Below are 23619 nucleotides of genomic sequence, written 5' to 3'. Positions count from 1 at the left end.
CCAACCGCAGTCCTCCACCCAAGAGACCTGCTCATGAGTGAAAACAACAGACCAGTGCGTGAAACGTGGTGAACCCCACATGCTTCATCACCCCAAGAGCAGCCAGTCTGAGAGCGCTACTGTCTGGGTCCCCTTTCTAGCACATTCTGGAACAGGCAACCCCGTGATTGCAGGGGCTAGGGAGGGGCGGCTGACTGCACAGGGCGGGTGGAGACTTGGGGCGCTGCATGTGGGGTCACACACCTGCTCACCCTTGTCTGAGCTTGCAGAGCTGCAGGCGGGAGACTGCTGTGTGTGCACTACAGCTCGGGGTTAGTGGCGGACATGAGCCACAGCAGACAATCTCCCCGATGCCTCCTGGGGGCCCCGGCAGGGCGACCCCAAGGAGCCCAAAGCCCCAGGGTATGGATGAGATCCCGGCTCCCCTCTCCTGGCCAGCAAGCGCCACCCACATTTTCTCCTGTTTACGTTGTCGGCTGAGACAAACACGAGGCTAACTAAAATAGTATCCGTCTGGAGCCTGCGACAGGCCCACGCAAGAATCAGTGCTGACTCTGTCGTGGGGCTCGGCCTCAGGCCTCAGGGCTCGAGGGCGAGCTCCGCCTCCACTGCGTGTGAGTGTGCGCACGGATGAGCCAGTGCATGTGTGAGTGAGTGTGAAAGTGAGTGAGGGAGTGAGAGCAAGTAGTTAGTGTGAGTGAGGGTCAGTGAGTTCCACCCAAGTTTCCTCTCCCCAGAACGAGGCCTGGGGGAAGATCGTGAAAATATTTACAAAGCCACCTCCGCTAGAGGACTTACGGTGCAAAGTCCCCATGGGCCCCACAGTGGGGGGTCCTTCCCCGGGGAGCCCCAGCCGAGGGGTGGCGGCAGCCTGGGGAGGCCCACAATGATCTCCAGGACCGGCTCCTGGTCCTGAGGCTGGACCTCAGGGGCAGAAGAACTCGCAGCAGCTGAAGGGCTTCCGGAAAGTTCCCCTCCAACTCTTCAGCCCAAGGGTAGGCGCTGTGGGGGGCAGCACACCCCTGCTGGGACAGGTGGCCACAGAAGGGCCCCCAATGCGCGCTCAAAGGTAGGTGGCTACCCACACCTGCGAGCCCCAGGGCGGGACTAGGCCTCTGACTTCGTCCTGCTCAAAGTGCAGTTATGGCGGCGGCAGACCCCAGCCTAGTGGACCCCGGGTCCCGCAGGCGCTCAGGGCCGGTTCTCTGGGAGGCCGTCCACGCTGCCTGTCCCTGGGGCTCAGCCCACCGCCGTCCCTCCCTGGCTTGGGGGCCGCTGAGCCAAACCCATTTGCCGGACCTGGGCCAGCCCGTGGGGTGTTTCAGGTGTGGGGGTGAGGGCGAACCCCGCTCGGCAGGGGCTGGGAGGTGTGTGTGCGTGCACGTGTGCGTGTGTGGCAGGGCCGGGCCGGGCCTGTGTTTTCCTTCTGTCACGCTGCCGGTTGCTGGATCTCGAGCCTGTTTCTCCTCTGGGAGGTGGCGCGTAAGGCTCTGGCCGGCTGCCCCTCCTGGGGACGTGCCCCAGGGGCTGTGACGGGCTTTGGCCGCCGTGCATTCCTTGGCACTGCCAGGCGGGCCACTCTCCGAGCCGTGGGGTCTAGACCGCTCTCCACGCGCCTCTGCGGGAGCCAGAGCCACTCTGCGCCCCCTGCGGGGTGCAGGCCCACACCGTGCCCGGTCCAGAGCAGAGGGGCCGCTGGGGCGCCCCTGGGGTTCAGTAGAGGGTGCCCTGTGGCTCGCCCGGGTCGGCGGCAGGTTCTGCCCACGGGAGGGAGCTGATGCCGCGACCACCGAAGACCAGCCCCTCCCGACCCCCCCAGCAAAGCCCGGCTCCTGCAGGGCCCAGCCCCTGGGGCGAGCACCCACGCAGCCGCCGCCCTCCCCGTGCGGGCACAGTCCAGCCGCCTGTCCCGAGCGCCCGAGGCCACTGCTCGGGAGGGCCGGTCTGCTCGCGGGTCTGAAGACCCCGTCCCTCCCCCTGCACCCCTCCCCTGCCCGAGCCCCCGCCCCTCCACGAGAGGCCCCGCCCCGACAGAGGCCCCGCCCCCAGGCAGGCCCCGCCCCCACCTTATCCTCGCTCTGGCGCTTGCGCTCAGGCCCCGCCCCCTAGGCCAGCCCCCGCCCGGGCCCGCCCCCTAGGCGAGGCCCCCGTCCGGCCCCGCCCCTCTGGCTGGCCCCGCCCCCACCTTATCCTCGCTCTGGCGCTTGTGCTCAGGCCCCGCCCCCTAGGCCAGCCCCGGCCCCGCCCCTCCGGCATGCCCCGCCCCCTAGACCAGCCCCCGCCCGGCCCCGCCCCTCCCCGAGGCCCTGCCCCAACTGTACCTTGTTCTGCGCGTGCGCGGCTACCCCCCCCCCCCCCCCCCCGCCGCCGCCGCGGAGAGCCCGGGGCTGGCCGGGTGGACGCCGCGGCCGCCCGGCACCCGGGGGGAGGCCGGTTCGCGGGACGCGGGCGCCGGGCCCAGCAGCCGGCCTGAGCGGGCGGGGGCTCGGTGGGGCGCCCCGTCCGCAGAGGGGCGGGGCCGCCTGGGGGCAGGGCGCCCCGAGAGCTCCCCGGGCAGCCGAGCGTCCCGCAGGGGCCGGGCCCGGCGGCCGCGCGTGGCAGCCTCAGGCCGGGCCCCGGGGCTGGCCGGGCCCTGCGCAGGCTCGGCCGCAGACGCCGCTCCCAGGGGTGGCCGCCCCCAGTGCTGCGGCTCCCCGCGAGGGGGGGCTGAGGCCCAGACACCTGCCTGCTGCAGGGGAGCTTGCGAGTGCGAGCCCGCCGCCCCCGGCCCCGCACCGGCCGGGCCCAGCCCCGCCCGCCGCCCCAGCTGCGGACTCAGTGACCAGCTGTCGGGTGACCCAGTGGAGTCGCAGCCGGGCAGCGACCTCTGGCTTTCCCTGGAGTCGGGGCGGCTCCCAAAGACAGGGGCAGAGGTGAGGGGGGCACGGCCTGGGCCCGGGCGGGCTGTCTGCAGAGCCGGACCGGCAGGAGGAAGGCCCGGGAGCGGGCGTGGGGCTGGGGCCGGTGAGTGCAGAGTGAGGCGCGTGGGCACCCGGAGAAGAGGGCGGGGTGAGCAGCCCTGCACCAGACGCGGGGCCGGCTGCCGGCCTGGCCCTCCCTTTGGCCGCCGGGCCGCCAGCCGGGGGGCTCTGCTGTCTGTGACCCCTTGGTCTTGCAGGCGGGCGCAGCTAGGCGAGCTCCAGGGCGCGGGAGACCTGCAGCAGCCGCCCCAGCGCAGCCCCGCACCGGACGCTCCGCTGCGAATGCCAGGTCTGCACTGCCGACTACCTCTGCCCACCCCGGCTGCGCTGGACGACTGGCCTCCCTGGACAGCTGGCCTCCCGCGGGGCAGGAGCCTTGGAGAGCCTGGCAGATGCACACTGGTGTTGGGGCAGCGGTCCTGGGGCGCGTGGTGGACTCTGGTGCTTTCTGGCCTGGCACCCCCAGAGTGGGGCTAATAAACACCTGTTTTGTTCTCTTACCTGAGTCCCAACGCAATTGGGAAACCAAGTGTAAGAAGCTGAGTCACCTTCGTGCCCCAGCCGACGCTGGAGGGCGCCCTGGGCAGGTGCTCCAACCCGGCCCAGGCAGTTCCCCGGGGCAGTTCCCTGGGGCCTTGTCCCTGCACCTTGGTGGAGGAGCGGAGTGGGGACTCGGCCAGTGGGGCCTGGCTCCCAAAACACGCAGGCAGGGCCTGACTGCCCGCCGCCTGCCCGCGCCATCCAGTCTCCCCAGGGGGCAGGTCTCTGGAAGGAAGCACCTGGGCTGCCACCTCACCCGCTCGGAAGGGAGGGGCCGGGGAGCGGCGGAGTTGAAACCAGGCACCCAGCACCCTCAGCACCGGCTTCTGGGTCAACCTGGAGACACCAACAGGGCCTTGCCGTGCCCTCACCCAATCCCTGCGCGGCCTGGCTCAGCGGTCACACACAAGGATGGTGGCTGAGCAAGCGCCCGGCCGCGGGGACCTGTGAGGGAGCTGGAGGCCAGCCAGCCCCAGAGCCCGCCAGGAGCACGTCCACTCCAAGCCCAGTGGAGGGCCAGGCTCCTGGTCAGTTCCCTGCCCCAGGACCTCCAGCCCTGGTTCCCCCACAGGGTCTTCACGGCCCCGGAAGGCTGCACCAGCCCCAGCCCTTGTGTCTTCATCCCAGCGCACAGGAAAGAAGGGAGGAGCGGTTCTCCCACCACCTCTGCTTACCCTGTGACCAGGACCAAGCTCACACCCCGCCCCTTGGAGCCCCAGCAGGGCTGCCCTTGATCTCCGCGGGAGCCTTCCTGGGGGGGGCATGTGCCCCCCTAAAATAAGGGGGGGTGGATGAGGGAGACCTCATGTGGTAGGACAGGGAGCAGGCTCTGCCTCAGGCCCTGGAGAGCCGGCCTGCCAAAGCAGCAACCCCAGGGGTGGGCTGGGTTCTGAAGGGGGCAGTGATCTTGGAGTCCGAGACAGACTCACCAGGATGGGGGGAGAGTCTGAGAGGCCCAACTGGACGCCAGTGCTGTGACCGTGGGTGTGGGCCGAGGGCAGGGGTGACCCCAGGACCTCCGAGCACGGCCTGCTTGGAGACAGCGCCTTGAGAGAGTGAGCGCTGCAGGTGCTGAGCCGGCCAGGCCAGTGTGCTTATAGGGGGACCTGGACCAGGGCAAGGAGGGGTGAGCAGGGCACAGGGGGCTGAGGAGGTCTCCTGCACACCTGGGCCCTGAGCGCCAGCCTCCAGGGCTCAGGGGCAGCTTCCCTGGTCTCCGCCTGGCGCAGGGGTGGGTGTGGCTGGTGTGTGCCCTGAGTCTGAGACTGGCTGGTGCTGGGGACCCGCGGCTCCAGGAAGCCCAGGGTGCGGCGAGGAGGTGGGCCCCTCCCCCCCTGGAGTGAGTGGCCTCTAAAGCAAGACCTGGGAGTTCCCAGAAGGTGGAGGGGGCAGAGCAGGCTGGGCTCCCGGCCAAGGTCGGGGAGAGAGGGCCAGGGCTGGGTCCCACCCACTGGGTCATGCAGGCATGGGCTTGAGCTCGGGGGCGGGGGCGTTGGATGAAGACCCGGCGGCAGTCGGGGCATGGGAGTTTGTAGGAAACTCAGTGAGGAGAGATGGAGGGTGCAGAGGCACTGTCGGGGTGCAGCACCAAGCCACACCCATCACCTCTATGGAAGAAAGGCAGCTTGCCCCGGCTGCTTCCCAGCGGCCCCCCTGAGGCAGCGGGGGTGGGGGGCATCTGGAACTCCGGGCTCCTGGCGTCGAGAACCCTCCCTGTCTCCAAGGGCCGAGGTTCCGGGCACAATGTGCAAGGCAGTTGTCCTGAGCCGAAGGACTCGGGAGGGGTGCCGGACAATGCACAGGGAGGAGGACACGGAGGAGCAGATCCAGGAGCTGAAGACCATCACTCGGCTGCAGGGTGAGCCGCCTGCCGTCCAGGGCCTTGGGCGGCCAGGGCAAACTGTGGGCAACCTGCCCACCCGCCCCCAGGGGACTGGGAGAAGAGGGGCTCTGAGGATTCTGTGAGCTAGTGGGCCCCGGAGGCAGAGGGACGGGAGGGCCGCCAGCCTGCATGGCTGAGGTGGGGAAGGACCATAGCTGGTGCCCATCCTGGCTTCCGCCTCGCGCTCCCCACTGCCCAGCACAGCTGCCCATTGAGAGCGGTCAGGGGGCCCAGACAGGCACTGCCAAGCAGCAAGGCTCACGTCCACCAGAGCAGGGGGGCAGGAAGGGGCACTCCCCTGAGGCAGGCCCTTGCCACACTTCTGGGCTCCTGGCCACACGCTGACCTCCCATCCTTGACCTTAGAGCAATGCCGGGCGCTCCAGGTCCAGGCCATAAAGGAGAAGGCCGTCAAGAACAAGGCCACGCTGGCCCTCCTCAACAGCAACATCCGCCGCGCGGCCCAAGACTGGGCCTCGACCAGGAAGGTAGCGGCCCCCGCCAGCCGCCCCGCAGCAGCCCCACCTCTCAGGAGCCGCGGGCCCTGGGGGCAGCCTGGGTGCCGTCCAGCCGGGGACAGGCCCCCCAAGCAGGAGCACTGGCCAGCCCAGAGGGAGGGCCGCGGTCTCGCTGGGGTCCTCTCCTGCCAGCCCCGGCACGGCCGCTCTGGCCCCAGCCTGCAGGGAAGACGCGGCCCCCTCGTGGGCCCGTCACCTTCGTGCGGGGACGGCCTGAATGGGGCCCGGGGGTGTCCGCGGCCCCTGGGGCCCCAGGGCTGGGGCCCGCTGCCTGCGCCCCACTCAGCACCCCGCTCCGCAGTCCGACCAGCGGATCATCGCCAGGGCCTGCGGGAAGGACCTGTCCACGCGGCTGGCGCACTGCCCCCACACCATGGAGGTAAGGGGGTCCCTCCGCCCGCCCCACGCAGGGGCGCGCGGCCGTGGGCCCCCTGCGCCCCTCGCGGACCGGCCTCCCCGCAGGTGGCGCGGGACAAGCTGCGCAAGTACGTGCACGACCGCGAGAGGGCGCACAACGCGCTGAGCCACCTGGTGCGGCGGCGCGGGCAGAGGCTGGACAGCCTGCGCCGGGAGCTCGCCCGCCTGCAGGGCCAGCCGGGCGCCACGCGCGAGGAGCGGCGGCAGCTGCAGGTGGCGCGGGCCGGGGCGGGGCCGGGGGGGGGCCGGGGGGGGGGCCGGGGGGGGCCGGGGGGCGACAGCGCGGTCGGGGCGGGGCCGGGGGGGGACAGGGCGGTCGGGGGCGTGGCCCGGAGCGGGGCGGGGGCGGGGCCGGGGGCGGGACATGGAGGCCGGGGCCCGGACAGGGCGGCCGGGGGCGGGGCCTGGAGCGGGGCGGGGGCGGGACAGGGCGGCCGGGGGCGGGGCCTGGAGCGGGGCGGGGGCGGGACAGGGCGGCCGGGGGCGGGGCCTGGAGCGGGGCGGGGGCGGGACGGGGCGGCCGGGGGCGGGGCCTGGAGCGGGGCGGGACAGGGCGGCCGGGGGCGGGGCCTGGAGCGGGGCGGGACAGGGCGGCCGGGGGCGGGGCCCGGGGCGGGGGCGGGCCGGGCCGGGGGGCGGGCCGGGCCGGGCCGGGGGGCGGGCCGGGCCGGGGGGCGGGCCGGGCCGGGCCGGGGCGGGGCGTGCGTCCCACCTCCCGGGCGCGGCTCCCGGGAGGACCGGGCAGCGCTGTCCGCGCGGAGGCCCGCCGCGCAGGCGGCCCCTGCCCTCCTCTCCGCCCCTGCGGGCGGCCGGCCGGCCCGTCTCACCGAGCCCCGGCGCCCCAGGTCATCCGCCAGCTGGAGAACAACATCGAAAAGACGATGGTGAAGATCAACTCGAGCCGGCACATCCACCTGCTGTACGCGCACCTGCTGGATTACCTGAAGAAAGTGAGGCCCCGCGCACGCCCGGGGCGCCCGGGGCGCGGCACCCCCGCCCCTGCGGCTTCCCCCCAGGCCGGCCCCCGGGACGGCCCTCCCTCCCTGAACCCTCCGCTGTTCCCGCAAGGGGCACACCGGCCCTGGAGGACGCCCCGAGGGCCTGCCAGGAGCCCCCCAGGGGCAGGGCCAAGCCGCGTGCCCCTCCGAGCAGGCCGCGGGGCAGCCACCGCCCACCCTCCCAGCAGCGGCCCCTCCCAGGAGGCCGGGCAGGGCCTGCCATGGAGCTGGACTCCTTGGCGGGACCCCTGCCCGCCCCCAGCGGAGCACAGCAGATGGGACAAGGGCCGCAGAGGGGCTGCGCGAGGGAGGGAGGGGCGGGCAGGAAGGCGCCCAAATGCCTTCACCTGAGGCTGGGGAGGGAGCCCTAGAAGGCCCTGAGTGGGGGGCGGCCGCTGAAAACCTGGCTTGGAGGGTGAGGTGGGGGCACAGCTCCCAGGCGCCATCCCCGCCATCCAGCACACGCCCCGCCAGCAGGCGCACCTGCCTGCCCGCCCCGCCCCCCCGCCGGTCCTGGCCTTCCGTCACTTCGTGTGCCGGGGGGGTACCCTCCTTAGATAACAGCACTTTACAAAGTAACTCCTGAGGTCACTTGCGTGTTTTAAGGAACTGAAGGTTCTGCACATGCCCACTGACCACTGCCCACAGATCGCGGAGCCCAGGTGGCACCACGGGGGCTCGGCCCTGAGCCTGGCTGTGCTTCCCGCCAGGCCAGACAATTGGCTACCCCCAGGCCCCCCCAGGCTGGCAGCTGCCTTAGCCCTCAGTGGGCCCTGCTAGCTGCCCTCTGTGGACTTCCCTTCGGGCACAGTGGGCGCATGTCCTGGGAGCTCCACGTCAGGTGCAGGATGGGGTCCCGCCTGACGCCCCCTGTGGGACCACAGGACGCCAGAGAGGGGCGGGGAGGGGGCGCTGGCAGGGCCAGGCAGCACTGGACAGCACCTGCCTCTCCCCTCCACACAGGAGCTGGTCGGGTACTCCACACAGCTGGACAAGCTACAGAACCTGGTGGTCAGCTACTGCTCAGAGCTGTCGGACATGACCGTCATGTCCCATGATGCCATGATGATCACGGATGAGGTCAAGGTGAGCCTGGTTCCAGGGCCCTGCAGAGGCCGCCTGCACCTGCATGGCAGCAGGGGCCAGCCGGCGCACCTCCTCCCTGGGGTGCCAGGACCCGCTGCAGGGATGCGGCCTGAGGGGTATGAGGAGGTGCAGTGCTCAGGCCCCGAGACCCGGGCCATAGGGCAGGCACGCGGGGCCTGCTGGGGCGGGGTCTGGGCAGGTTCGGGCCAGGCCAGAGGGGCTGGGGGCCCGCAGGAGGGTGGGCAAAGGTCCTGGTACACAGGGTGCCCGCAGGTTGCGGAGGACAGCAGCCTGTGCCGTCAAGGCAGTTCCACTGTGGACACAGGGTGGGGGTGGGCAGCAAGGGTGGGGTGCAGGCCCTGCCCGAGCCAGAGCCCAGGGAGGGGTGGGGGCCGCCAGGCTTGTTACAAAATGGGTGCCCCCTGGCTGGAGACCGGAAGGAGCCAGAGCAGACTAGTCACTAGGGCCAGAGCAGTGGCGGAGGGTGCTGGCCCCAAGCAGACAGACCAAGAGGCCTTTAAGAGGCCACCTGAGGTCTGGCAGCGGGTGGGATGTGGGTGCGGGAGCGGCGTGCAGGGCGCATGGGCTGGCCCTGGCGGACTCGAACTGCGGGGAGGGGTGTGGCCATCAGCCTGGACGGCTCTCGGGGCTCTGGGAGGACGAGGACCGAGAGCGGTCGCTGGTTTAGTGCCGGGGGGTCTCAGGAGTTGGACGCCCACCCCCACCCTGTGTCCCCAGCGGAACATGCGGCAAGGCGAGGCCACCTTCATCCAGGAGCGCCGGGCGCGGGAGAACCGGCTCAACCAACAGAAGAAGCTGATCGACAAGGTCTACAGCAAGGCGGCCAGCGAGAAGTACCGCCGGGTGAGCTGGGCCCCTGCGGGCGGCTGAGGGGGCGCCCCGGCCCAGGCCGCTCACCTGCACCCCTCCCGGCAGGGCCAGCAGGACCTGGACTTCCCCACCAGCCTGATGGGCCTGGAGATGGCGAAAGGTGGGCCGAGGCCTCAGCCCCGCCCACCCCAGCCAGGCCTGAGGCCCCGAGCCAGGTGCCAGCTGTCCCCGCGGGCGTGAGCCCGGCCCTCCCAGCCGCCTCCGCTGAGGCCGAGCCCCGCAGCTCACCTTCCAGGGAGCTCGGTCTGTGGCCGTCCCAGGCGTCCCACCCCACCCCTCGCCCCTCAGAAAGGACACAGCCCCCCTGGCCCTGAGAAGCGCTATGCTGTCCCCACCCCGTGGGCCCCGGGCCGCCCAGGAGGGAGCAGACGCAGGGGTCGAGCCTCAGAGCCTCCCTCTGCTCTGCCCAGTGATGAAAACACGGGCCTCCAAGGCTGAAATCCAGTACCAGAAGGACGTGGCGGCTCCGGTGGAGAAAGTCAAGGCTGCCGTGCGCTGCTCCCACCTCTGGGTATCGCTCCCCACGCCCGCCAATGGGGCCCACGCACCCGAGACCCGACCTGGGGTTTGGCCTCAGCCTCCACTCAGGCCCCACCCCGCCGGCAGCGCCGCAGGAAGCCGGGGCTCCCAGTACCCGACCCGACCGGGATTAGCAGCACACCTCCCGCGCCCGCTGCGTCACCCTGGCCCGCGGTGGCCACCGGGTCCCGGGCCACATCCACATGGCTGCTCTCCCACGGCCCCAGGACATCGCCGGCCGCTTCCTGGCGCAGAGGCACACGGAGGAGAACCTGGACCTGCAGATGGAGGACTGCGAGGCGCGGCGGGCGCGGCTGCAGGCCCTGATGCAGAAGCTGGAGCTCGAGGAGGCCGTGCTGAGGTTCCAGCAGACGCCCACCTCTACCAGGTACCGCGGCTGCTCCTCCGGGCCGCCACCACCCGCCGCATCCTCGCGGACAGCCCCCCCATGTGGGGCTGGGGCTGCCGCGGCCAGGCAGCCTAGGAGCCACCGAGTCCCCGCCAGGGACCCCATGGGAGCCTTCCTTGCCCGGGCAGAGCTGCCGCCATGTCTGGGGGCCCTGCCAGCACCCCCTGTGGGCCTGGGGTCTGCCACCTCTTTTCCCACCCGCCCTCAGCTTTGAGTCGCTGGAGAGGAGAATGCAGGACATGCTGAGAGAAGAGGAGCAGCGGCTGCAGCTGGCCCTCGTCAACACGAGCAGAGGCCAGCAGCTGCTGCTGACCGTCCAGACGGGTATTGACAACCTCTACGTCCGCCTCATCGGCGTCACCATGCCCGGCACCCAGGCGCCTGCGGCCCCCGGCGCCCTGGACATGTACAGCAAGCTGGCCTTCTGCGAGGGCAGGCTTGTGCAGCTGGCCGACAGCGTGCAGGCGCTCGCTGGGACCCAGGAGGTAGCTGGGGCTGGGGGGAGGCGCCCGCCTGGCCGCTGTCCCTCAGAGCCCACAGCCCCGACCTGCAGGTCCACGCCAAGGTGAGGGACGCCCTGGAGTCCTCGACTTTGAGGGAGCAGCAGAACACCAAGATCAGCTTCGAGGACCTGGAGGACGACATGATAGGTACAGACCGGCTGGGTGGGGCTGGAGGGGGAAGGGGACCAGCAGCAGGTGCTGGCCGCTGGACCGGGCAGCCTGGGGGCACCCGTGCGAGGTGCAGGCACAAGAGGGCGTGTCCGTTGTACCCCGGGATTTCAGTGTATGGAGGTGGCGGGGTGGGGCCCAGACAGGTGCCAGGGGGCAGAGGGGAGGGCGCGGCGCGGGCGCGGGCGGTGGGCAGAGGCGAGGGCGCCAGCGCAGCCCCTGCCTTGCAGAGACCTTCCACTTCGCCGACATGGACCACAGCTACGTGCCCACGCGGGCCGAGATCAAGAAGAAGGCGCAGCAGCTGGTGGACGACAAGCTCAAGGTGACCAAGAAGAAGAGGAAGTGACCTCCGCGGCCCGCCCCGCTGTTACACAAATAAACATTTTTCTTGGACGGCTGGGCCCGGGACGCAGAGGCGGGGTCTGGCGGGGGAGGCGCGGTGTTCGCCGTGGACCTGGGCCCCGGAGCTTGGGGGCGGGAGCGCGCCAGGGGACAGGGGAGGCGCGGGCGCGGGTCACCGCGGCCCCGAGGCCAGCGGCCAAGCCCGAGCTGCCCGCGCGCCACCGCACTCCCGTGGCCCTCGCGGCGCCCCGTAGCGACGCGTCCGCTCCCGCACCGCTCCGCGCATGCGCATCTGCGTGCCGCCGCACTCCCGTGGCCCTCGCGACGACCCGTAGCCACGCGTCCGCGCCCGCATCGCTCTGCGCATGCGCACCAGTGCGCCGCCGCACTGCCCTGGCCCTCGCGGCGCCCCGTAGCTGCCCGCCCCGCCCCGCCGAGCCGGCGCCAAGATGGCGGCGCTGACGAGCGGGGAGCGAAGCCGCAGCCGCTGAGGCCAGAGCCTCTCGAGGCGGGCGCCCGGCCGCCGGGACCCCGGCCTGAGGCCGCACCGGGTCCGGGCCGCCGGGACATGGTGCGCGCCGCGCCGCGCCGCTGCCACCTCTGCCGCTGAGCTCGCCGGCCGCGCCGGGCTCGGACGTCGGAGCGGGAAGATGTTTTCCGCGCTCAAGAAGCTGGTGGGGTCGGAGCAGGCTCCGGGCCGCGACAAGAACATCCCCGCCGGCCTGCAGTCCATGAACCAGGCGCTGCAGCGGCGCTTCGCCAAGGGGGTGCAGTACAACAGTAAGTCGGCCGGCCCGCGGCGCGGCGGCAGGCGGGGTCCCGGGGCGCGGGGCGCGGGCCGGTGGGGCCCGCGGGCGGCGCGTCCACTGTCCGCCCCTGGGGTCGGGAGCCGGTGCCGGCCGGGGGCCCGCGCCAGAGCCCCGGGCCGGAGGCGGAGTCGGGGGGCCCGCGGCCCCGGGCGGGGAGCTGCCGCTGGAGCCCGTGCGCTGAGCTCCCCGCAGAAGCCGCCCGGGCGGGGCCGGCGCGCCGCGCGGGGCCCTGATTGGCCCAGGTGACCTCGGGGCGCGAGGCTTACGTAACCGAGAGCCGGCGCCCCTGGAGGGGTGCGAGCCCCCCGCTCTGGTGGCTGGAGCTTTGGAGCTTTTGGGTGGACTTGGTGTTCAGTTGGGAGGTGCCATAGCAGCCAGGCCACTTTATTGCCCGCCGCTCTCCCCCCTCTTTTTTAAAAAAGATTTATTTATGCATACAGGAGCCGGGGTGCAGGCCAGAGGTGCGGGGGGCGAGACGACTCCCCAGAGAGTGGGGAGCAGAACAGGCGGATCCACGGAAACACACTGCTGAGGGGGCAGCGGGGAGACGGGAGAGTCTGCTGCGCCCCGTGGGCAGCTCCCTGGCCGGGGATGGAACTCGCGCTGCAGAGGCTGTGGACGGCTGCAGAGCGCTGCGCTTTTGTGCCGCCAGGGAGTTCCCGCTCTCCCTTTTTGGAGAGCCTTTGTAACGGGTATATTCAGAAAGCTCCAGGGACCACGGAGACGCCTTCCGCGTGGGGAGAGGCGCTCTGTGCAGAGGCTAGTCTTGGGGTATAAATTTTGTAAACCGCGCAGCCCGCCGTCCCACCGTCCTGTTGACCTCTGGCGCCTCTGTCCTGCCGCCTCCCCTGGTGGCATTTACAGGCCTGTCCCTGCTTCCGAGGGTGTCCTCCGGCACTCTCCTGTGTGCCACGGTCTCCCCGCCCCTGGCCGCTTCGGGGGAGCCTCTGGGCTCACAGCGACTTACTCTGGCAGGCTGCGGAGACTTGTGCAGGCTTCAAAGAAGTATCGTGTGGACGTTTAGACCCCTGTGCGCGTGGCCCAGCCAGGGCGGGCAGCAGGAGAAGACTCACGCTGATTCCCGACTCGGCGTTTGAGCCTCTCGAGCCTACAGTGTTGCTTTACACCCAACCTGGGTCCTTTGAGGTTGCACTTGCCCGCCTCCGCCACACTCCTGCGAGGGGGGGCGCGGGCTTTGCCCCAGAGAAGGAAGCCCGCCCGGCCCGGTCTCCAGAGTGGAGGGGTGGGGGGTGGGGTGGGGAGGGGTGGGGGCAGGTGAGTGAGCTGCCGGCGGGAGGCTTTTGAAATTGACTTCCCCGCGGTGAGGCGTGATGGCCGCGGGTGTTTTCCAAACTGGCCACTCGATAGCCGCGGGCTCGGGAATTTTTTGGGTGACAGTTGATGACTCCCAAGTACACGAGTTGTCTCTTGTTGAACCTCATTCTCCCGGGACCTCGGAGTCATTTTCTATTAAATTTGCCATCGCTGGCCTGGGGGATCCTGCAGGCACAGGGCGCGCCGGGAACGGACCCCCGTGGAGACGCCGGACCACGCGCCCCGGGTCCCCGCGGGCCAGGGGGAGAGAGTGGCCAAGCCCTGCCCCTGCTGCCCGGCACCGCTCAGCCCCGCGCTTGGCCGACGGGTTCCCCCCGGGTCCCTCCGCTGACGGGCTGCGTCCCAGCGGTGAAGCCCCCGGCCGTGGGCAGCGCCCTGCCCGTCGGGTCTCAGCGTTAAGGGTAGAAGTGGGTGGACGCCCTTCCTTGCCGAGACTCTGCTTTCTGGGGCAAGAGCGTTTCTGCTGGAAATCTGCGGCCGCGCCGAAGAGCCGCGCGCCCCTGCGGGCTCCCGGTCCAGCGTGGGCCGTGTGGCCTGCGTTCCCGACGGGTGCCGGCCCCGGGCCCAGCTGCCCAAAGCCAGCCGCGGCGACGGGGGCGCGCGGGCCTCTGGGTGGGTGCTCCAGGCCGCGGGGCTGAGGGGACACCACCACTTTGAGGGGTTCTGAGCAGAAAAGGCCCTGCCACGTGGGGGAGCGGGAGGGCGGGGGCAGGGTCTTCGGAGACGGCGGTCCTGGCGAAAGGCTGAGGCACAGTCGCTGGTCATCGGCGTCGGAGGGAAACCACAGGCTCTTCCTGGGCGTGCGAAGGCTGCTGCCCTGCGGGGGCTGCCACCCGAACCCCCCGGGCCGGGGCACCCCGGGGCAGGTCCCGGAGGCCCCCCGCGCTGCTGGCTCCGGGGCCGTTTTCTTTTCACGTCTTCCTGTGCCGGCTTCTCCGCCCCCCCACCCCGCAGTCCCATGGCCCCCCATTGGCGCCGGGCCGAGCGCGGGCTCCTGAAGCCAGCTTGAGCTTTTACTCCAAAGCGGAGACTTTTTTCAAAAAGATGTATTGGTTTTTTGACGCGCACGCGAGCTGGGGCGCAGGCCAGAGGCAGGTGAGAGGATTCCCCAGAGACAGCGGGGAGCAGGGCAGGCGGATCTGCTGAAATCCACTGCTGAGGGGAGCAGCGGGGAGACCGGGGGGTCACTCCCTGACCCGGGATCGCACTCGAGCGGCAGGAGCCGCGGACAGCCTCACAGCGCTGCGCTCACCCCGTGGCACAGGGAGGCCCCCAGAGCGCAGACTTCTCAACAGGTGAAGCCAGGTCGCTCCTGGTACCCCGGGGCTGCTTTTGCTTCACTTTTCCAACGCGAGCCCTCACGTCCGCGGGCGCGCGATCCGTTCTAGAGAGAAGGTCAGACTTCTCAGTCACGACCAGCGCGAACGAGTCATGCTTTGAGCCCCGTGAAGACACGGGCGGGGCCTCAGGACTCCCGGCAGAGCAGCCGCACGGGGCACGGGGCGCCGAGGGGGTGGCGAGGCAGCGCTGTGGCCGAGGGCGCAGGGTGACGGGCGGCTTCGTGTCTGGAAACTGAGCCGCTTGCCCATGACCCGGTGGGAGGCAGAGCCCTGGAGAGCGGAAGGATGGGGGGTCGCGCTCCCCGGGTCAGCAAGGCCTGGAGGAGACCAGCCAGGAGGCAGTTGGGGCGTGGCTGCCCGCTAGTGGCCTCAGTGAGGGTGGATCAGCAGCATCGACGGCCAGGGAGAGGGTCCTCCGGCCCCACCTGGCCCCTCGGCCGGGCCAGGGACACCAGCAGAGTGTGGTGGGGGCCGGTCAGGCCCGGTGTGCGGAGGCGCCTGCGCCCCGGACGGCCCTCCTGAGCCGTCCTCCCCTGCGGGTGTCCCCGGGCGCCAGCTGGGACGGCGGTGGTGGCGGGAAGGAGTCGAGGATCCGTCCCAGAGGAGCGGGGCCGGGCGGCCTCTACGAGTTTCTAAGCGCGAGGTGACCTCCGAGCAGGGCTGCCCCCGGCCAGGGGCTGCGCCCCAGAAACCTCAGTGGAAGATGTGCTTGGGTGCGCCTGGGCCGGTGCAGGAGTGGCCCGCATCCTTTCTGGGGTGCACGGGCCCCGCCACGGGGCTCTGGGACCATGGCCTGGGCGCCCGGGTGCTGCCCCTCTGGAGGCGCTGGGACCCCCGCCGCAGGGCAGGACGACCCCTCGAGGGATCTGCAGTGACCACGAGAGGGACTCGGGGGGGCAGAGTCGAGGGAGATTCTTGAGTGGACTCAGCTGACGGAGCAACCTCGAGAGCTGTCTGGGGGCCAGAGGAGGCTGGCACCACAATGGCTAGGCAGAGCCGCCGGGCAGCCCCTGAACCTCTTGGTCTTCCCTGGAGGAGGTGGGCAAAGCCTGCCCAGCGCCTGCAGGTGCCCGTCCGCACACAAGTGGGTCTTTAGCGGATGCCCGGGAAGCGGAGCCCGGTGGCTGCTGTGTCCTGGGGGAAAGGGGGGGGGGGCGGCACGAGCCCCAACGGAGCGTGTTTGAGAACCACTCGCTTGCTCCCTCCTGGCGCCTGAAGCTGGACGTGGGGGGCACGTTGGGGGTGCGGATCGCGATGGGGGCCATGAGTGGCTCTGAGGCCAGCGGTGTGAGGTGCTGGACGCTCCGGCCTGCGGCCCCCGCAGCTGCCCGCTCCCCCGTCCGCGGGCTGCACGAGGGGTGCTGCCTCCGCGTGTCCTCTCAGGGCAGAACCTCTGTCCCTCCCAACACCGTCGCGCCAGCCCTGCCCGGCAGCCCTCGGCCCTGGCCGCACCGGCCCTGGCCGTGCTGCCCGCTGGGGACGTGCCAGTCGGGCGACAGAGGGCACGTGTGCCGCGAGGGCTGGTGGGGGCCTGGGGCCCGCAGCCTCTGACCGGCGCCCCCTCCGCCAGCCCCGGGAGCCCCGGGGGCCTTCTGCTTGCGGGGAAGGGGCCCCTCGCCTCGCGATGAGGACGGCCCAGCCTCGGCCTGACCCCTTCCTTGCAGTGAAGATCGTGATCCGCGGGGACAGGAACACGGGCAAGACGGCGCTGTGGCACCGGCTGCAGGGCAAGCGCTTCGTGGAGGAGTACATCCCCACGCAGGAGATCCAGGTCACCAGCATCCACTGGAGCTACAAAAGTGAGGCGGGGGCGGGGCGGGGCGGGCTCCTCTCCCTGCGCCCTGCTCCCCGCTCCCCTGGAGACGCCGCCCCCAGCTGGCGTTGTCATGGCGACGGCACACTCGCGGGTGAGCCGGAGCCGCTCTGGCGGGGGTGCTCGTGGAGGCCGCCTCGCCCCACTTCCTGGGCCCCCCGGGGTGGGGGGGCAGAGAAGGGCAGCCTGGGGGCGGAGGGGCCCCGTAGCTCCCCCGGCCACAGGGTCGCGCCCTCCCCTCCGCCCAAGCCTGTCTGTCAGAGCCCCGGCAGAAGCTGCATCCTGGCAGCAGGCGGCCTCGGGCCACGGGCGGTCCCATCCCTGGCGAGGACCGAGTGGACGGCTGCGGGCTAGCCTGGGCTCACCAGAGCTGGGGTGCGGAGGCCCTGCCTGCCCGGCACCCCTCTCTCCACGCCCTCCCCTGCATTTGCCGCCCCGAGGCTTGGCCATTGGCCCGGGCAGCCCGTGGCCCAGCACGCAGGAGCGGGGACCGAGGAGCGTCGGGCAGTCCCGGGGGTGGGAGGGCGGACGCCCGGGCCCTGCCTGCCGCGCTCGGAGGCCTCTGGCAGAAGCCCGACCTGTGACCGGCCAGCGGAGGGGCAGCCTGGCCCCCTCCTCTCGGGGCGGTGACCTCAGGGCCGTCGGGCCGGCCCCACACGTCCGCGGGCGGCCTGCCGGGGCCAGCGGGGGTGGGGAGCGGTGCGGGGCGGCCCGTGCAGGGTTTCCGCTGGAGAATGGCGGCGCCGGGCCGGGGCCCCCGTGACTCCCAGGGAGAGGGCTCCGGCGCCTGGGCGGGCTGGAGTGGCGGGCGGGGCCGCTGCTGACCTTGGTGCCCTCCCGTTCCAGCCACTGATGACGTCGTCAAAGTGGAGGTCTGGGACGTGGTGGACAAAGGTGAATGCTCCGGGGGCTGCTCCCCTCCAGTGGAGGACCCCGGGTTCCCCAGCCCCCCACCCCCAACGGGCTCTGTTATCGCCACGGGGGATCCTGCGAGGCAGGTGCCATGCCCAAGGCCCATGGGGCACCCGCAAGCCTCCAGCCCCCCGGGCGGGTACCCAGTGGCCAGGACCAGCCAGCTGTCGGGGCCCGGCTGTCCACCGCGGCTGTCCCCAGGGGTAGAGGGAATGAGGGCTGGAAGCCCAGCATCTCGGGGCCGCCCGGCCTGACCACGGGCCTTGGGCACACCCCACCCCGGGAGCCCGCCTGTGCGAGGGCTGGACATGGTGGCTCTCGAGGGAGCTCGGCCGGGCCTCGGGCCTCTCTGGGGCCAGGTCCGGCCTCCCGAGGGTGACTGGGCGCAGGCCCGTGAGGGCGGGGCTACGGGTGGCGAGATGGCCGCAGCCGAGGCCACCTCCGCACCGTCACCCCCACTCCACCCAAGACCTGTGTTTTTCAACCAGGAAAATGCAAAAAGCGAGGCGAGGGCCTGAAGACCGGGCACGACCCCCAGGAGGTGAGCTGCGCCCGCGGCCTCCAGGCACAGGGCACATGCGCCCGTAGCCCTGCCCGGCGGGTGGGCAGCTGCCTGCCCTGGACACAGGTCGGGGCCTCTGTCCGGGCCCCTCTCCTCGGCCAGGGCCAGAGGGCACGGTCTGTCTGGCCTGGCCTGGGAGGCCCCGAAAGGTCGCCCTGGGCGGCTGCTGTTGCCCGAGAGGGGGCAGAGGCCAGCTGTCCCGAGAGTGAGCGCTGCTCCTGGGACCCGGCCCCGGCCCACCTCAGGCCCTGTCCCCCGCCCCAGGCCGAGTCCGAGATGGCCCTGGACGCCGAGTTCCTGGACGTGTACAAGAACTGTAACGGGGTGGTCATGATGTTCGACATCACCAAGCAGTGGTGAGGGCGCTCCTGGCGATGGCCGGCCTGTGTCCAGCGCGCGGGCCGCCGGGGCTGCTGGGCCGCCTGGGCCTGGAGTTTGGGTGCCTCCCTCCGCCCCTTCCCAAAAGCACTGGGTCAGAGTTGGCGTCCCCAGGCAGCCGCCCATGTGATGCTGCCCCAAGAGCCCCCGATTTATTCCCGGGGCCAGGAGCCGGGTCTCGGGTGGACCCTGCGGGAGGCTGCGGGGGTGGGCGGCCCGCCTCTGTCCTCCTCCAGGCGCGCGGCGCGGGGTGGGGGTGGCGGGGACAAGGCGGGGGGCTCCCAGCGGGCAGGCCGCTGTCCCGAGCCTGAGGCAGCCTCCCGCCCCCGAAGGACCTTCAGCTACATCCTGCGGGAGCTGCCCAAGGTGCCCACGCACGTGCCGGTGTGCGTGCTGGGGAACTACCGCGACATGGGCGAGCACCGCGTCATCCTGCCCGACGACGTGCGCCACTTCATCGAGCGCCTGGACCGGTGCGCGGGCGGGCGGGCCGGGCCGGGCCGGGGGCAGGACCCCGCAGCCCCGCATTGCCTCACGCGCCTCCCTCCCCGCAGGCCGCCCGGCTCCTCCTACTTCCGCTACGCCGAGTCCTCCATGAAGAACAGCTTCGGCCTGAAGTACCTGCACAAGTTCTTCAACATCCCGTTCCTGCAGCTGCAGGTGAGGGCCCGTCGCTCGGCGCTGGCCGGGGAGGTGTGGGGGCTTGGGGCGTCCCCACTAGGACGGGGCGGGGCGCTTCCCTCCCCCAGGCTGGGCTGGCCCCCGACCAGGGTTTCTAAAACCACGACCGCCTGCCTGCCCACCCGGGGTGCCCACGGTCAGCGCCGCGCTCAGCTGCCAGGGCCCAGCAGCCACCCCGTGCCCCGTGACAGGCGCGTGCTGGGGACCAACTTCCTGCAGAAGACCTTAGGCGGGGGCACAGGGGGCCTCTGTGGGACCCTGTTTCCACGCCCCCAGGTGGCGGGCACTCTTCTGGCGCCCACCTGGCTCGGGCTGGCTGGGGTGCTGGCCCTCCACACAGTGGCCTGGGCAGCCCAGCGGCCATGATGTGACATAGGCCCTGGGGTGGTCGCAGCGCGGGGGCGCTGGAGGCACCTGTGCGTGCAGCGGTGCGGGGGTCACTGTTGGGCTGGCCCAGCGGCTCCTAGGAGGACGACCCTCCAGCCTCAGGCCACGGGGCGGCACCCACACGCACACCGGGTGGTCGCATGCCTGCAGGGAGGGCAGGATGCTGTGGGCTGGCGTCTCTGTGGGGGCCCACGCCCAGCTCTGCCTCCCCCTCCCCCTTGCAGAGGGAGACGCTGCTGCGGCAGCTGGAGACCAACCAGCTGGACACAGATGCCACGCTGGAGGAGCTCTCGGTGCAGCAGGAGACGGAGGACCAGAACTACGACATGTGGGTGCCGGCGGGGTGGGCCGAGCCCTTGGGGCTCTCCACTGTCAGCAGGTGGGGCCTGGAGAGTGAGGGGCTGGCAGCTACCACACGGAGCTGCCTGGCAGGCGGCCCTGGCCCTCCGGGCCTGCAGGGTCGGTGGCCACTCAGCCTGGGAGCCGCTGGGCACAGCTGTGCCGCCGTCCCCAGTGCTGCTCACCCCGCACAGCCAGGCCTCCATCTTGCCGCCCAGGCCCTGGCCACCCTGATGTCTGCTGGGGCCAGCCCTGTTGCGGTCGGCCACCCCAGCTGCCCCCACCCACCTTGTAGATCAGGGTCCCCGGAGAGCTCCCTGAGCTCCTTGGGGTGCGGGTGGTTGTGAAGGTAGGGCTGGGAGACGGCTGACACCTCTGCAGTGTGCACTCAGGTCGGCCCCCCACGTGGCTTCCAGGCCCTGGCAGGCACAGTGGGGGTCACTCTGCCTGAGCAGGGAAGGCAGGCACCTCATCCCTGCGGGGGTCTGCTGGAGCAGAGCCTTCCCTTGCTCCCCAAGACCAAACACTTGGCAGGGTGTGCCTGCCACAGGCCCTTAGGTAGGATGGAGTAAGGCGAGGCCGACTACCTGGCCCCTGGCCCTGCCCACCGGCACCCCCTGCTAGCAGGACCCCTCTTGATGGCAGATGCCCTGTCTGGGCGCTGCCCCCGAGGGAGCTCACCACAGGCTGGGGAGCCCTGTCCCCCTCAGGCCGCAGTCCCTGCTTTAGCCCCACGCGGGCTGGGGCGGGCAGTGGGGTGAGGACTGCCTTCCCGGCCCATGCCCACCACACTCCCGTCAGGGCCCCCAGCGCATGCTGTGGCAGCTCCTCGCGGTCAGGCTCTTGCGCCCCGTGAGAAGGCCGGTCACCGTCCTGCGTCCCCAGCTTCCTGGAGATGATGGAGGCGCGCAGCCGCGGCCACGTGTCCCCGCCAGCGGCCAACGGGCAGAGCCCACCCTCGAGCTCCCAGTCTCCGGTGGTGCCACCCAGCCTCACGTCCACTGGCAGCTCCAGCCCCAGCACGCCCCAGCCCGCCCCCCAGCCGCCGCCTCAGGCCCCGTCCCCTCCAGAGACCCCGGCGGCCGCCCCGGCCCCTCGGCGGGGCCTCATCTCGCGCCTGTTTGGGACCAGCTCGCCGGCCGCCGAGGCCCTGCCGCCCCCAGGTAGGCCCCGGCCGTCCTGCTGTGTCTGGGCCGTGGGGTGGGGGCAGCCTTGGGGTGGGCACCGAGTGCCTGCCGCCCTCAGAGCTGGCCCCAGCCGGAGTCCAGAACGTGGAGGACTTTGTCCCTGAAGACGGCCTTGACCGCAGCTTCCTGGAGGACGCGGCCCCAGCCAAGGGCGAGAAGTCGGCTGGAGCAGACGTCCCACCAGGCAGCGACAGGTGAGGCCTGGGGCAGCCTCCCGAGCCCCCTGGGCTCTGGTGGAGCAGAGCGGACACTGCCTGGCCGGCTCGGCGCCGTCCTGGCTCAGAACCAGGGTCGAGGTGGCGCTCAGGCGAGGGCGGGCGTGCCCACCGCAGCCTGGCCTGGTGCCGCAGCCTCTCTCCAGCCCCCCTCCTCCCTCACCCCCCGCCCGGTGCGCACCATGTGGGGCCCCCAGCTGTCTCCTGCTGTTGGCACCAGGGGTCCCCCAGGGCCCCACCCCCCCAACATGGTGCCCGACACCTTCTGAGTGCCGACCCCCAACAGCGACGGGGAGGCCCTGGGCGCGAACCCCATGGTGGCGGGCTTCCAGGACGATGTGGACCTCGAGGACCAGCACCCCCGCAGGCCCTCGCTGCCCACAGGCCCTGTCCCCAGTGAGGACCAAGCAGAGCGGCTGGTGGGGTACCTCAAGACCACTGGCCCCGCCCCCCAGAAGTGCTCTGAGCCCGAGACCAAGCGGTATGTGGGGTCCGCGGGGGGAGGAGCGGGGAGATGGCCGCGGGCTCTCTGACGCCCCTTCCTTCCAGGTTCCCCTCGAAGGCCTCCAGGCCACAGAGGGGCGCAGCGCCCAGGACAGGGGGCCACCCCAGCAAGGGGGCCTCCCGGCAGGAGCGGGGCGCAGACGCGCAGGCCGTGTCGTCGTCGGAGAGCGACCCCGAGGGGCCCGTCGCTGCCCAGATGCTGTCCTTCGTCATGGACGACCCCGACTTTGAGAGCGACTCGGACGCGCAGCGTGGGGGGGTGAGGGCGGGCGCAGCGAGGGGCCCAGCCTGGTGACCCAGGGAGGGCAGGCCACCCCGACCCCCGCCGCGCAGCAGGGGCCGGGAGCTGCTCCCAACCCACCCGCTCCTCCAGGGGGAGCTCCCGGTGCGCGAGGACAGCTCTGCCGGGTCGGACTCCGGGCCCGCCCCGCCGCCCCCGCAGGCTCCCGCCCCCGCCTTCAGACGGAAGGACCCGGCCGACCTCTTCGGGCTGGGGCCGGAGGAGGCGGGCCCCAAGGACAGCAGTGAGGAAGGTAGTGGCCGCGGGCCGCGGGCTGGGGGAGGGCCTCCCCCCAGGTGCCCCTCGGGTCTCCTTGGGTCCAGCCACGTTGGGACTCCCAGCCTGGGACCTGGGGGCTGCGAGCTGTGGGCACGGGCGGCCCCGCCCCCTCGGGCCTCCGAGCTCCGCTGGCCCCAGCGGCGCGGCCCGGGGACCTGCCCCAGAAGCTCCTGCGTGGACAGGCTCCGCGGGCACCTGCTGCGCCCCTCCCCACTGCTGGGGGCCCGCGGCAGGAGCTGACCCTGCCCCCCCCACAGACAAGGAGGGCCAGGCCCCCCGCAAGGAGAAGGAGGAGAAGAAGAAGAAGAAGAAGAAGGGCAGGGAGGTGCGTGGGGCCGGGGCCTGGGCGGCGAGGGGGGCCCAGACCCCGGCCCCGCGGTGACGGCGGGCGCCCCGGCCTTTCACCCCAGGAGGAGGAGAAGGCGGCCAAGAGGAAGAGCAAGCACAAGAAGACCAAGGACAGGGAGGACGGCAGGGGCGGGCGGCGGCCCCGGGGCCCCGGGAAGACGGCGGCGGCCGAGCTGGAGGCCTTTCTGGGCGCGGCCCCGGGCAGCCACCTGCGCGCGGGCGGGGACTACGAGGAGCTGTAGCCCCTCTTCTCAGGGAGGGGCCGCCGCCCCAGGCCATGGGCGGGGTGGCCCCTGCCCCCACCGCACCCCAGCAGCGATGCGGGCGCCCCCCGGCAGCGGCCTTTCGCCGGCCAGCACCCCGCTTCAGGCCGGCCACAGCCCCGCGGGCGTCACCCCCGCCCGCCCCGCGCCCACACCCCGCCCCCCATAAAGCTCTCCCGTTCCACTGCGCCTCCGCGTGTGCTTCTGCCGCGCCCGCCCCCGGGCACCCCGGCCGGCTCGCCCCACGCCCGCCGCGTGCTGGCCACCCGGCCCCCCTGCCCGGGGCAGCGGACAGCAGCTGCTGGCCACGGAGCCCAGCCAGCACCTCGCAGGGGCCTCTCCCCGGCCGGGCAGGCTCTGCGTCCTGGGGCCCCGGGGCTGAGCGGAGCGCTCCGGGGCTTGGTGCCGGCCCGAGGGGCGGCGGGCACGGCCGCGCGAGGCTTCCGGACAGGCCCTGCCGCCCACCCGCCGGGGCCTGGGCGCGGGGCGGGGGCCATCTGGCCCCGGTGCCCGCGGGGAGCTCGCGGCTCCAGCGGCGCGGCGGGTGGCGGGCGGCCCATCTGCTGCTGCCTGCCCGGCCGCGGGCTGCCCTCCGGGGCTCTGGCCGCCGGCCGGACTGGGCCGGGCCTCGGGGCTCCGCCGGGGCGGGCCGCACCCTGCAGCCGCCAGCGGCCCCGGGCAGGTGCCCCTCAGGCGGGGCCGGCAGGTGCTCGCCCCCGGGCCGGGCCGGGCCGGGCCGGGCCGGGCCGGGC

The 23619-nt window shown here is 72.2% G+C and overlaps 2 protein-coding genes across 2 annotated transcripts; both read left to right on the top strand.

The window, feature by feature from the left end:
* Positions 1 to 5294: 5294 nt before the first annotated feature.
* On the top strand, positions 5295 to 11239 carry CCDC183 (coiled-coil domain containing 183; the record flags this gene model as incomplete). The annotated part of the gene is made up of 13 exons (XM_084236265.1): positions 5295 to 5358; positions 5748 to 5869; positions 6201 to 6278; positions 6362 to 6529; positions 7162 to 7266; positions 8278 to 8400; positions 9139 to 9264; positions 9337 to 9391; positions 9702 to 9802; positions 10038 to 10198; positions 10428 to 10704; positions 10773 to 10869; positions 11121 to 11239. The coding sequence occupies 13 exons, from the start codon at positions 5295 to 5297 to the stop codon at positions 11237 to 11239; spliced, it is 1596 nt and encodes a 531-aa protein (XP_084092391.1).
* Positions 11240 to 11885: 646 nt separating this feature from the next.
* RABL6 (RAB, member RAS oncogene family like 6) lies at positions 11886 to 23022 on the top strand (the record flags this gene model as incomplete). Its single annotated transcript, XM_084236363.1, has 15 exons — positions 11886 to 12015; positions 16384 to 16518; positions 17379 to 17426; positions 17933 to 17985; positions 18271 to 18362; positions 18717 to 18857; positions 18939 to 19044; positions 19677 to 19780; positions 20677 to 20954; positions 21037 to 21172; positions 21480 to 21674; positions 21743 to 21956; positions 22071 to 22230; positions 22514 to 22581; positions 22667 to 23022. 15 exons carry the CDS (start codon positions 11886 to 11888, stop codon positions 22844 to 22846), a joined length of 2040 nt encoding a protein of 679 aa, XP_084092489.1. The 3' UTR covers positions 22847 to 23022.
* Positions 23023 to 23619: the final 597 nt, after the last annotated feature.

Source organism: Talpa europaea (genome assembly GCF_964194135.1).
Source record: "Talpa europaea genome assembly, chromosome: 7".
NCBI classification, from domain to species: Eukaryota; Metazoa; Chordata; class Mammalia; order Eulipotyphla; family Talpidae; genus Talpa; species Talpa europaea.
The sequence above is the reverse complement of the archived record's forward strand: the minus strand, read 5'-3'. Positions and strand labels throughout refer to the sequence as shown.